Source organism: Lutra lutra, chromosome 7, assembly GCF_902655055.1.
Source record: "Lutra lutra chromosome 7, mLutLut1.2, whole genome shotgun sequence".
Taxonomy (NCBI): Eukaryota; Metazoa; Chordata; class Mammalia; order Carnivora; family Mustelidae; genus Lutra; species Lutra lutra.
This window is the reverse complement of record NC_062284.1, coordinates 208,596-222,178: the sequence shown is the minus strand read 5'-3', so window position 1 is coordinate 222,178 and position 13,583 is coordinate 208,596. Positions and strand designations below refer to the sequence as shown.

Sequence of the window (13,583 nt, the reverse complement as noted above, 5' to 3'; positions counted from 1 at the left end):
TGACAAGCGTTACAACGTTCTGCTTGATCACATGTGGTTTTTCCAAATGCAGATTTGAAATTGTTGGCTACGGATGCTCAACGTGTGTGGGGAACACAGCACCCTTGTCGGAAGCAGTTCTCAGTGCAGTCAAGCAGGTAAAGATGTGCGCGTCAGCAGGACGTCTAAATGGATTTTCTTAACCGTGTATTCTGTTGCTAAATGTGGGCACATTCATATTTCTGTAGTCCTTGCCCCTCTTGGGAAGAGTAAATCTTAAAACGATTGGAAGAATCATTTTTAGATCCTTGAAATAATTCCTGAATAAGATAGTGAACTAATTTGTTCATGGGGTTTGGTGATTCTGTGTCTAATAACTGGTGGTCTGCTTTTCAGCTGTCTTGCCCTCAGGTGTGGGTTATCTGAGGCTGCGTGTATATGATTATCCAAATTCGTACCGTTTCTTGAATGTATATTTGTGTATTTTTTTTTTTTTCAGGGTGATTTGGTTACTTGTGGAGTTTTATCCGGAAACAAGAATTTTGAAGGTCGTCTCTGTGATTGTGTTCGTGCCAATTACCTTGCCTCCCCACCCTTGGTGGTGGCTTACGCCATAGCGGGCACGGTGAACATAGACTTCCAGACGGAGCCTCTAGGTATCTTTCTGTCATTACACAGGCAAACCCACACACGCTCTGTGCTCCAGAATTTGTTGTAGTTCTGAAATGCTTCTTAGACCGTCTATTCTTTGAATTATTTCAGGAAACCTTATCCTTTATTCATCTCTGTATTCATATGAAGAATATAGATGTACATCGGCTTCGTTTTTTTAGCTGCTTATGCCCGCCGCAGTCTGGTGTTGGTTTACTTGGTTTCTGGGACAGGTTTTTAAAAAGATGTGAATACCTTCAGGGAATTTCTTTTTTTTTTTTTTTTTTTTTTTTAAGATTTTATTTATCTGAGAGAGAGAGCACCAGCAGGGGCAGAGGCAGGGGGACAAGCAGACTCCCCACCGAGTGGGGAGCCCAATGCAGGGCTCGATCCCAGGACTGCACAATCATGACCTGAGCCGAAGGCAGAGGCTTAATGCACTGAGCCCCCCAGGGGCCCCTGGAAGGAATTACTTTTTATACTAACTTTGATGTCACAATGTTCTCTACAGGCACTGACGCTGCTGGCAAGAGTGTTTACCTGCAGGACATCTGGCCCACCAGAGAGGAGGTCCAGCAGACGGAGGAAGAGCGCGTTACACCGTCCATGTTTAAAGCACTGAAAGAGAAAATGGAGGTAAGAGGCTCACTTGTTTCTGAGGTGCTTCAGTAAAGGGCACTGTTGATCTCCTGTGTCTTTCTGAACTTAATAAAAATTAAAATCACATTGTTTTGATACAGTGTATAATAAATGATAATCATGTTGTATTTGGAATCTGTAATAATCTAGGAGAATAGCTTAGAGTATTTAAAACCAATCTTAGGAGCATCTGGGTGGTTCAGCCAGTAAAACGTCTGCCTTCAGCTCAGGTCATGATCCTCGGGGTCCTGGGATCGAGTCCCGCATCAGGCTCTCTGCTCGGTGGGAATCTGCTTCTCCCTCTACCCCTCCCCCTGCTTGTGCTCTCTCACTCACTCCTTCGCTCAGATATAATCTTTAGGGGGAAAAAAATGACCTTGATGACTTACTAGAAATATGTAGCAAGCATCCTGAATGCAGGCAGAATTCATAGAAATAGCCCTTGTTTGTTATTCCCGTTGAGATGGTTGAAAGTCCAGAAGTAAGAGCGAGCATGGCGTGACCCTCCTGCCCCTGTTTCCCTGCCTTACCTCCCCAGAGGCCGTCAGGCACGTCCCTTGCTCACACATCTTTCCAGAGAGGTTTCTGTGCACCTATGAGCAAATACATTTATTCGCAGTTTCTGAAATAAAACTGAGAACATAATATGAGGGTAGCAGAGGTGTTCACTGAGCAAGTGTTTGTCGAGCACCTGCTACGTGTGGGGCGTTCTGCTCGATGTTTTGGGATATATCCGTGAACAAAAACCAAAGCCTGATGGGGAGAGGCAGGCAGTGAGCTGTAGACAGAATTGTGACGTAAATTACACAACACGCTGAGATGTGGTAGGCGCTGTGGAGACAGAGCAGGTCGAGAGAGCCGATGACCACAGTCTCTGGAGGAGATTTACGGAGGCTGTCGGAAGCAGGATGTGCGTTGAGCCCGGTTTTGCAGGAGGTAAAGAAGTTTCCGTACATCTGGACCAGAGCAGGGCTTTCCGGGCAGAGCGAACGTATGAAGGCCTCACGCAGGGACCCTTGATGAGGGCACCAGGGTGGCTGGTGCACGGGGAGTGGGGGCCGTGCCGGGAGCCAGTGTTGGGGAGACGTGGGGATGACGTCCCAGAGGAGGTTTAGGCCGTGAGTACATGGAGTCCTGAAGGAAGGGACAGGGAGCCTCCTCGAGGCCACACACAGAGGCGTGCTAGGCTCTTTCTCCATGTGGAGGGGGTGGTGGGGGAAGCCTGGGCGGGAAGGACGGGAGCAGGGGTGCCCAGCCCGTGTGGTCGGTCGTGTGTGGGAGTCTTCATCTCAGGGTCATGAGTTTCGGCCCCATGCTGAGTGTGGAATCTATTTAAAATAAAATTTGAAAAATTAAATTCAAATAAAAGAAGGACACACAGAGTCGGGCCAGTTGGTTTGAGCCGTTCTGTGTGTGAGGTGGCTGTGGCGTGGACTGTGGGTCTTGGTGGCGGCGTGGAGCCAGGGTGAGACTTGGCATGGAGTGTGAGGGAGGACCGTGTGGGGGCGCGCACACTGCCCTCAGCAGAGGGTTTTCTCTCAGCCCCGCTCCTGAAAGTGAGCAGTGTGGCCCATAGCACGACCTCTTTGTAGCCACGTGGGTTGCTCTTCTAAACCCTTGACCCTTTCATTGGATTTTTAAAAGTCTTTTATGCTCAGTTTATATTAAAACTTAATCTCAGTATATTCATGAAAATTCAGTGTGCTGGAGTTGGATGAGCAAATCTTGATTTATTTTGTCCCAACAATGTCCTAGTGTTCTAGAATGCGCTTGCTTCCTTTCCCAGTGAAGAAGGCCTGTTTTTGGGTCCTTTAATGTGAGGACTTTTTAATTCCCTTGAACGTTTTCACAAGCCTCTTTTTTCTGACTCCATTTTATCTTTTTCTTTTGTTCATCAAACCCACGTTCACAGATGGGAAACAAGCGTTGGAATTCCCTGGAGGCACCAGACTCAGTGCTGTTTCCTTGGGACTTGAAGTCCACGTACATCAGATGTCCTTCATTTTTTGATAAGCTTGTAAGTGTGGTTTCCCTCTTTGATCTTTTCGAGGTTGTTAGGAACTAAAAAAAACTTCAGGAAGGGTGAAAGCCTTTCACGGTTTCTACCTTGTAGACCAAAGAGCCAGGTGCCCTGCAGCCCATTGAAAATGCACACGTCCTCCTGTTTCTGGGGGACGCAGTCACCACAGACCACATATCGCCCGCGGGGAGCATCGCCAGGAGCAGCGCCGCTGCCAAGTACTTGACGAACAGAGGGTAGGTGCACGGGGCCCCAGTCACGCTCCCTGCCCAGTAAACTGTTGGACCCTTGAGCAGCATGAATGTGAACGGCTTGGACCCACCTACGCTCAGATTTGTTCTGATAAACACGGTCTAGGGCTGTAAGTGTATTTTTTCTTCTTGGGATGTTCTCAGCATTTTCTTTTCTCTGGCTGACTTGTCAGAATAGAGGAGGTCACGTGTAGGTCACAGAACAGGGGTTAGCCGACTGGAAGTTCTGGGGAAGCATTCTGGTCAGCACAAGGGTATTCGGTTCTGGGGAGTCCGAAGTTCTACCCAGATTGTCGACGGTGTGCTGGGTTGGCACCCATACCCTGTGTCGGTTGGGGTTCGGCTGTACGGGATGCCGTCACCGGGGAGGTCTGGCCACTGCTGCATCTGCCGTAGGCAGTGACTATAGGGTACCCGTAGTACCTGCTTTTGCCTATAACTTTAGAAATGGAAATTACTGTTTTAAATTGATCCCTTCATAGATTGGAAACAAGATTTTTCTTTTCTTTTTCAATGCAACCGTATTGAAAAGTTAGCCCTGTTTGACCTACCCAGTGAAGCCTGATGGTTCCTGCTGTCGTTGGAGGGCAGAATTTAAATGTGTGTTTTGTGGACTACAGCGCGCATGGGAGACCAAGCTTGGTCTGTGTCCATCAGAAGATGATGAATTTCTGCCCATTGAGCCTAAAACTTAGAACATGATGTAATCATGATTGATGTGGGAGTTAGAACTCCAAACCTAGAATGCTCTGACCTCGTGCCTGCGTGATTGGTAGTGTGGAGTTGCTCTGTTACAGAGCTGCGTGGACAGCAGAGACGGACTTGGGGGGCGTTTTCCAAGTGACCCCTTTCCACCGAGATCGCTCGGGGCCCAGCGGCGTGGTCGCATGTGTGACAGTGCCGCCAGGCTCTGCTCACGGTCGCATCAGTGCTATTGTGGAATTCGTGTTTGAATTTTTTCTCTGGTTAACAGTAGTCTGGTATGAATTTAAAACCCTTTTTGGTAGAAGTTACTAATAGCAGTTCCCTGTCTTATAACTCGATGAGAATAAATCTGTCACACACGGGGCTTTTATTTGTAGTGGTGAGAAAGAAAGTCTTTCTGGTCATGGTTTTCATCGTGGTCGTGAGCGTGACCTAGCACCCGCCAGAAACCGTCCCCGCGCTTCTCAAGCGGGTAACTGCCGTACGGGTTCTGACGTGTGAGGACGGATCTCTCAGTTCTCATCAGTCAGGATGTGTTTTGAGTCCTTAAAACCCCTCTTCAGGCTTGCCCTGAAGTAAGCCACTTAAACATACAGGTTTAGAGAACTTACTGCCTTTGCGGAAAAGACCAAAGTAGAGACTGGTCAGCGTTGGTTCCCGATTGTCGCTTGTGCTCGCTTGTTGGGCCCTCAGAGGTCGCGTGTGTTGTGACCAGGCCAGCGGTGATGAGCACCCTCCCACCCAGGTTACGGTGTCAGACTCCTGTGGGCCAGGTGGGCCAGGTCACCTCGCGCCATGCTTTCATGGTCGCGCTGACTGAAAGAAATCGAAGGAGGGTCCTGGTGTTGCATAGGGTTTTGGTAAAAGCCAAGGGGCACAATGTGAATTTCTGGAAAGGGGTGGAAACTCTTCCCTTTATGCTGTTTCGACTGAGGAAAGGTTGCCTAGGGGTGCTCTGTCCTCAGACATCAGGGAAGCCTGTACAGACAACAGAGGATGATTGATCCCATTATTGATTGGCTGTTTGATGGGAAGAAATTGTGATTTTTTTTTCCCCTATCTAGGTAGTATTTTTTGAGTTCGTAGGTTTTAGAGAAATATGTTACCTGAGTTTGCTTCAGAATTGTCTCCTGGGGGTAATTCCAGAATAAACAGGCAGCTGGGCATTCACTGTTTTCTCCACATTTGTATGTGTGTGGAATTTTCCGTTATAAAGAGAGTACTTTTGAGTGAGTTTTAGAGTCCAGTACCATGTGGAGGTTTTCCATCTGATGAAACCAGCTTCACGACTTCCTCACAGCCTTACTCCTCGCGAGTTCAACTCCTACGGGGCCCGCAGAGGCAACGACGCCGTGATGACAAGAGGCACGTTCGCGAATATCAAGCTGTTTAATAAGTTCCTTGGGAAACCAGCTCCCAAAACAATTCATTTCCCGTCGGGACAGACGGTAAGTCTACGCACAAAGCGTTTGGGTAGTCGCTACCTGGACCCGGGTTTGTGCTGAAGATGCTCCTGTTTGGTTTCATTCCACAGCTTGACGTGTTCGAGGCGGCCGAGCTGTACCAGAAGGAAGGTATCCCCCTGATCATCTTGGCAGGGAAGAAATACGGTTCCGGAAATTCCAGAGACTGGGCTGCCAAAGGGCCTTATCTGCTGGTACTGATGCTTCAATTTTATCTTCTTAAAATTGATGTTTAAATGTTTCCTTTTGTCAGTAACATTCTGTCAGAGTTTATGTTGCTTGTTTGGATTTTTATGCTGAATTAGAATTCATATTGGTGGGTCTTTTTTTTAGGGGATCACGTGTAATATTTTGTACTGATCTAGTTGCGTTCTAGTACTCCGGGTTAGATTTGCTCTCCGGTTAGATTTGGTCCCACTTGAAGAAATCCGTACAGTGGAGGGAAAGGAGGCCCCAGTCTTAAATGGACCCTCTGGAATGCTGATTCCGCTGCCCACTGAGAGTTTTACTTGCCCCACCCCCGCCCTTCACTTTCTCTTTTGGGGGTTCACGGACTCAGAGGTGGGCCGAGATGGAGGTAATGGTTCCTGGCCACCTGCTGGGAAGGCACATCTCGCACCTGCATCCTTGCTGAAGTGGGGGCAGGTGCTACTGGGGAGGGTTGTCAGGACCCACGCTGTGTGCTCTCTGCCTGCGCTCGCTCAGGAGTGCTCGAACGGAGCGGGCGGCCAGCACCCCTCCTAGCTGTGGTGATCGTGCACACTCCGCGTTCCTTGAGTCTCTGGTCTCCCCCAGAACTGAGTGTTCAGAGGAGCTGCAGGAACAAGTCAGATACCCTTGTCTTCTGAGGTAGTAATTATCTCCGGAATATTAATTACAGGTACAGCTTCCCTTTTTTCTCGAATTTTGTCTAAAACAGACAAGTAGAAGGCTTTGGTCCTAAGTCGTCTGTCTAGTTAGACATTGAAGCACTGCTACAAGCTGGGGGTGTCGGCTGGGTGTTGTCTGTCGATGGGCCTTATGTGGTCGAGCGGACGGGAACCCTCCTGACCGACTGGGAGCACCCCACGTGTCCGTGTCTGCACGAACTTCCCACGACGCAGACCTGCACTTTTTGCTGGTTTCTGATGATGTCCTCCCCCGCCGCCTCCCCTGTGGCTGGCACCTCCTCGGTCCAGGGCGCCCATTCTCTCTCTCCATTCACGTCGGGCCACGGAGCTCCCAGGGCGGAGGACTGACTGCTGGGTGCTAACAGCGTGCCCCTCTCTTTCCGTACAGAGTACAGATGCACACGTGGTACTTGAGCAGGTGCACGGTCTGTGTGGCATTAAAATGGCAGGGCGGGCAGCAGGGGGAAGATGTGGCTGGAGGAGAACGTCCGGGAAAGGCTCCGTAGAAGGACAGTAGGGACAGTTGAGAAACGTGGGTCTGGAGCTTCTCTGGCTTGTTTTCTCCAGAGAACAAGGATTTGCTGTTGCTCTGGTGTCACTCTCTACATTCACTTGAAGGTTTCTGTCGTTGGATGTCTGCTCAGGGTCGCTTAGCTTCCCAATCTGTGCAGAACCCACGTCTCCTATTTCCTCCACTGCTGTGGGACGCACTTCTCTGTCTGTGTTCCTGTGGCAGGGCAAGGGAGAGGGCTGCTACCGGTGTGTGGGTCTGCCAGGATCCCAGACCCTCCTGAGTCCTGTTGGAGGCAGGCCGCCACGCCCCATGGGGGGCTTTTACCCAGCTGGCGTTGCTGGCCTCAGCCCTGCAGGGCACAGGGGTGGGTAGAAGCAGCTGGGGAGCCGCCTGAAAACACAGAGAAGTCATCCGTAGTACCCTGATACAGCACGGACCATATGCTCTTAGGTTAAGAAGTTTTATAGAAGGGGCCACAGGTAGAATTTTTTCCCTTGAAAATGGTCCGATAAAGCAACTTTGAAGAGCTGACTGGAAGATATAAAATGCACATTTGTTACAGGGTGTGAAAGCTGTTTTGGCTGAAAGTTATGAAAAAATTCACAAAGATCATTTGATTGGAATTGGCATAGCGCCACTGCGGTTCCTTCCGGGAGAGAGTGCAGATTCCTTGGGCCTCTCCGGCAGAGAAACGTTTTCTCTAGCATTTCCCGAAGAGCTGTCTCCTGGAGTTACATTAACTATGAAGGTATCTCTTCGATTCTCGTCTGTGGGTGTGTCCCGTGTACTCAGCTGGGTGTAAACCCAGGAGAAAGGGTGCTCGTCAGCGGCACCTCTGTGCAAGTTAGTGCACGTGCGCTGTGGCTTAATTCCCGTGAAGCCGTATTAATGCAGCTGGGAGCCTGAGGAAACGCAGAGCGCGCTCGACACTCGGTCCCGGGAGCAAGACGACACGTGGGCTCCCCGCTCGCGCGGCCACGGCCTTTCCCTGGCTGCCCGCTGCTTCCGGCCTGATGGGATTTGAATGCAGCCCGTACACATTTGCAGGGGAGGCCTGGGAGGAGCGCAGGGTAGGGTAGCCGATGTCCACACACTGACCAGTTGGTACAAAGTGGACATGGGCACTGGGTGGAACTTCCCTACCTGGTCAGAGTCTGCTGCGCTTGGGTGAGTGTCGTAGGTGATGCGGGACTTGTCATTTAGAAATGGGGAGGAAGGGGCATCCGGCTCTTGATCTCCACTCAGGTCGTGATCTCAGGGTCGTGAGCTTGAGACCTGCGTTGGGCTCTGCGCTGGGGGTGGAGGCTGGTCGAGAGGTAGCGATGCTTAGATATGGCGGGAGGAGGGCCTCGCAGAGTCTGGCAGGTGGTGGCATGGGGCTTGGAGACAGAGGCTCTGAACATGGGGGACTCAGGAGATGCTCCCGCTCACGTGAGATGTTTCTGTTTGTTTCAAGACGAGCACTGGGAAAGTATTCAGCGTGATTGCTTCGTTTGACAGTGACGTGGAGGTGGCGTTATACAAACACGGAGGACTATTAAACTTTGTGGCACGAAAATTCTCATAGTCTCTACTCCACACGGACACCCTTTCAGAACTGGTAGCTGCGAGTAAAGCCTTTTGTGCTGGCCCCGGGGCTCCCCGCCTGCCGCTGCAGACGGTCCCATGCGCTCACCGATCTCACCACGGGTGTAAATGGTTATGAATCAACGTAGGGACTGAAATGAAATCTTTCTGATTTTAAATAATATACGAATGGTGCTATTAACCATGCTCAAATCAACGTGTGAGGTGTGCTGTGGGAGAGGCCTCTAAGTACAGGGGCATTTTATCAGACCATTTTGTAAATAAAGACAGAATTTGAACTTGTGTTGAAGATTCTTACATGAATAACCTTCCTGAAGTTGTTTAGTTTCGCACCTGTAAACTGTGTACTACTGTTTGTTGGTTTAAGACTAGCAGGTTGGAATCGAGAAGCTGAGTCAGACTCTAAAATTGTGGCAGTTGGAATCTGATTTACAAATGGACTTTCAGACCTGAGCTGGACATGGTCAACATTCACAGTTTATAATAGAAGCTGGGGTGATCCTAGTGGCCGTCTAACTGCGGGGGCTCAGCGCTCCCCCAGACACAGTCCTCGTGTCCCGTTGGGCCCAGGTCCCTCCACACGCGGACACGGGGCTTGGGTGTGTGAACACACATGTCCCATCGTGTTCAGTAATTAGCTCCCGTCAGCCTCAAATGGTGTTCTGGCAGTGGGATTCAATCATTTTGCTCACTTGATGTGATACTGTTGCTTCCTATAACCTATTATTTTAGGTATCATTAACCAAAATTCCACTCTTTTCTAGTTGCTAAAGAGAACTGAATCATTAAATGCTACGATGATTTCCTCTAGACTTTTAAATCACCCACCCTAAATTATGTGGTTGCTGCTCAACTCGAAGCATTTTTTAAATGTTAGTTATTTCTTAATTATTTAAAATTGATTTTCTGTCACTTTGAATCCTTATTTTACCTGGAATGCATGATTCTATTAATTACATTTTTGTTTTAACCAAAGCTATCAGGATAAAACACTGAGATTGTTGCTGTCCGGAAAGCTGCTTTCTCCACACACCTGTCTACTCACCGCAGCAAGTGTTCTGTCAACAAGGTGTTTGGCAAATGTTAAGAAAAAGGTTGGGAAATTAATTTGAGAAGGTCCCATGCCTTTTTTTAAATTAAGAAATTAAACTTAGCAGCCAAAAGGTTAGTTATAGAGATTTTTGTCCATGTGGAGAGCTTCCTCTGACCCAGCCGGTCTGTGGCAGCTTGGCCAGCCCATGTCACACCGGAGGGAGGATTGTGCTGCTGGATCGTGGCCGGAACCACCGGCGCTGGGGGTGTGGACTGCTAAGAGCTCCGCACAGAAGCGCACACATGGGCTCTGTCTTCTGGAAGTCGTCTGCAAGTCTGTGTTCAGACAATCACGTGGACTGGAGTCTGAGAACATGATTTCCCTTCTTCTTTCAAATTGTTTGGACTCTTTTCTGTGGTACTTTCACGCTGTATTTTTGATGTGTTGTTACGCCTGTGTATCTGTCCTGCGTATGTTTAATTCACATGAAAACATGAATTAGAAGAGTCGCGAGTCGAATGGTAACATCCCTGTTGCATGCTTGGCAGAGGTGGTGGCTCCAGACCGTCTGCCTGGGGACACGTCTGTGTCATCCGTGGCCGTGGGTGTCGGCTCCAAACAGCCAGGCCAGGAGGCTGGGCCGGTGCGGTCCCTGTCCCTGGTCCAGCACCAGGACATGCCGGCCTCTGGCTCCTGCACAACGGAGACAGTGGAGCAGAGAGCTTGGCCACGGCTGGTGTCAGAGGAACGAGTTCGGCTGTGCGCCCTAGTGGGTGCCGTCCGCTCCCGCCTCGGGCCGAGCGCTCTGTGTGCAGAGAGGTAACATCTCTGGCTTTCATTTCATTGACTCTTTCCGGGTCATTGGGTGTTGAAAAAGATGCACAATACTGTGGAAAGGAAGTATAGTAGGCACACGAGCGAAGCAAGTGAGTTTTGTAGTTCAGGTGCAACTTCAGAGGTGTTACCAACAGTAGCATTCTTCTCATCTTAAGAAAATGATGCCGCCTGCTGCGGCTATGTCTGCTGCCTTCAGCATCGCTGTCCCTGCACAAGGAGACGACTGGGGCTTCCGTCCCCCTGTGGAGTAGCAGCATTACAGCTGAGAGTGTCCATGGCGACAGTGGTGGTCAGTTTCCCCATCGCCGTGGCTGTTCACAGGAGGAGCGCGTCCGCCTTCTTGGTGGCGGGTGACAGGATGTGGAGACGCGATGGGACTGACAGTTGTATGTGGTGGTAGTAAAAGGCACCTGTCTTTGCCTTTAGGTGTAGGAGAGGTGCTCAGATACTGGATGTTGACTTGGAGGAACAAAGGCGGGAGCAGGAGGACTTGGGCTTTTTCCCCTGAAGTGTGATAGTGCCGATGTTTCTATCAATTTTACAAATAATATATGACTACGAAACCATGTATCTCAAGTAACTATAAATCATTGTCTATTATTTAAAGCCAACAAAACAGTGTAACAGTTTTAAGTTCAATAATGTTAAGTATTGTATAAAAATATATTGGAGGCAAAGTTCAGTTGATGACAATTGTGTATATGTTATTGATGCTGTAAATTATTTTTAATAAAGAAAATTGTATTATCACATATCTCTTGCTATAAAATACTTTGTGGTGGATTGAAAATAAAACACCGTAACTTAAAAAGAGATAGAACGGCATCCAGAAATTTCTCTTCAAGGACACTTACGCAAGTGTTGAGAGGTTAGTCATTCCTGACATGACTGCCAGAAAGAGCCGTGGTCATCCCTGTCCCCCTTGCTAGTCTGGGGCCAGTGGGAATGGAAACCAGGGTCTGTGGGCCCTTCATCCCAGGTGGGGCAGTCCCGTTGGAAGGGTGAGCAAAGTCGAACTCCATGCAAGCGGTGTCCCAGCAGGTTCTCAGGTCTGTGGAATCCCATTTGACAGTTGAAAAGACTATTGTCTCACCCAAAGGAGGATCCCTGGTCCAGACACTAGCCAGCTGGGCTGCCTTTTCCTGAACATTCTTTAGATGGGGACGGACTTCTGAGCCAGGCGTTCCTGTCCTTAGCTGCGTTTGGACGGTTAAATAGACTTCACGTCGTGCCGGAAATGTCACTTCTACAGTTACCTCCTTGTCGTGGTTCCCCCTCATTTGTGAGTCTGGAAGCACCCTGGTGCACCCACACATTGCATTCCGGTTCAGTGAGGGAGCCAGTCCTTCCACAGCTGCGCTGCACGTAACGTCCATTCCATGGTCTCCGTGTGCGGGCGATGTACGTTCTAGTCAGTCTCTGGGACTGAACTGGCCTCGTGCTGTCAGCTGTGTGTTACAGGAGGAAGTGGCTTTTTCTTGAGGAGGCAGGACGGAGACGCTGTGTTTTCCTGAGTCTTAACGTTGGGATCAGCTGCCGCCTCCTTCCATTGGCCGCTCGTTAGTCGGCCAGAGCTGGCAGTCGAGCCGGGGGCCTCCATTCTGCAGCGGTGTTGTGTGATCGAGCAGGAGCTGCCCTTTGTACCACTCTTAACAGCAACCTGAGCGAGCAGTGAAAGTTTGCGAAAATTTGGTGTTCATGGGGGCGCCTGGCTGGCTCAGTCGGAATAGGAGGCACCTGGGTCGCAGGGTCGTGAGTTCACATCCCGCATTCAGGGTAGAGATTAGTTAATCAATTTGAAGAAAATCTGCTATTCATAAACCAAGGCTGGTACAGTATTAAGAATTTTCTGAAGATTGCAGTTTCGTGTTCTGTGAAGTGTGTGTTCCGGAGGCTCGTGCTGGTGGGGCCGGGAGAACACCGGCGTCCGGCAGTACCATCCGTCCTGATGTGTGGCTCCAGCTCTCACTTGAGGCCAGTTTGGGATTTGAGTTATGAAAGACGTGGGCCGCAGCCCATTTGTTTTGATCTGATGTGAGTTGTCTGATCCATTTTCCAAAACACCAGACTAAAAAAGCTTGTGTTTAGTGTGATTTCGAAATTGAAACCGCTCTTACACCTGTCCGGTCCCCACAGAATTTGCATGTATGGTGACAATGACGTCGTCACTGAGTTTTGAGCCTTCTCAGCTGCTGCAGGAGTTGCAGGAGTGCGCAGACGGGGCGTCCCGTGTGGCAGGCGAGCTCACCAGCTCAGCTGCAAGGGGTCCGGCTCCTTTTCCTACAGGGGTGCGTCACTGAGCTCTGAGAGCCAGCTCTGTGTCCCAGGTGGCCAGGTGGGGACGGAAAACAACTCTTAATCCCACAGTGGTATGACCTTTCTTACCAGATTGGTGCTTTTTTCATTAGGATATCCAGTATTGGCGTTTTGAGGAAAGACGTAATCCAGCGTGTGCTACAAGCCTTAGAAAAGTTCATTCTCGTGGACTCAGTCCTGTGACTGAGCAGTGTCTCTTAGGGACATAATTAGAAAAGCACAAAAGATGTATGTGTGCGGATATTATTGAAGACCGAGCTGAGCATTTCAAATGAAAGGCTGGCTCAGTCCTAGAAGCACGGTATTCCCCTGGGGAGGGGGCTGTGGGTGGGGCCGGTGGCTGGGGTTGCAGCCCCCTGATCCATGCACCCCCCGCCTCCGACTCTCCCGTGGGGACCCCAGCAGAGGGGCGGCTGTGGGTGGGGACGGGGTGCACGGGCTGTAGCCCCCTCACCTGTGCCTCCTTGTTTTCCTGCCTCTCTGGTCTCCAGCCCCTCTAAGTTCGAGCTTCACACCGGGGGTAGAGATTACTTAAAAATGAAAGGGCAGGTTACGGAACAGTCTGTGTGAAGAAGGCACTGTGGGCGGAAAGGGGTGCTATGGACCTCCTAACCCTGCCTCTTCATCTCACCATTTCCAGGCTCAGTCTACATCCCACCCGCTCTTAGCGGGAGAAGAGCAGGGAGTAGAGAAACCCA

General features: G+C 49.9%; 1 protein-coding gene across 1 annotated transcript in view; it reads left to right on the top strand.

Moving 5' to 3' along the window:
* The window catches only part of IREB2 (iron responsive element binding protein 2), a 41,756-nt gene extending 30,433 nt beyond the window's left edge, over positions 1-11,323 (top strand). The window contains exons 14-22 of the mRNA XM_047738876.1: positions 53-137; positions 479-635; positions 1,142-1,266; positions 3,182-3,286; positions 3,383-3,525; positions 5,546-5,693; positions 5,780-5,902; positions 7,675-7,860; positions 8,569-11,323. Of these exons, the coding sequence (XP_047594832.1) occupies positions 53-137; positions 479-635; positions 1,142-1,266; positions 3,182-3,286; positions 3,383-3,525; positions 5,546-5,693; positions 5,780-5,902; positions 7,675-7,860; positions 8,569-8,679 (1,183 nt within the window). The 3' untranslated portion in view covers positions 8,680-11,323. The remainder of the gene's footprint in view (positions 1-52; positions 138-478; positions 636-1,141; positions 1,267-3,181; positions 3,287-3,382; positions 3,526-5,545; positions 5,694-5,779; positions 5,903-7,674; positions 7,861-8,568) is intronic.
* Positions 11,324-13,583: the final 2,260 nt, after the last annotated feature.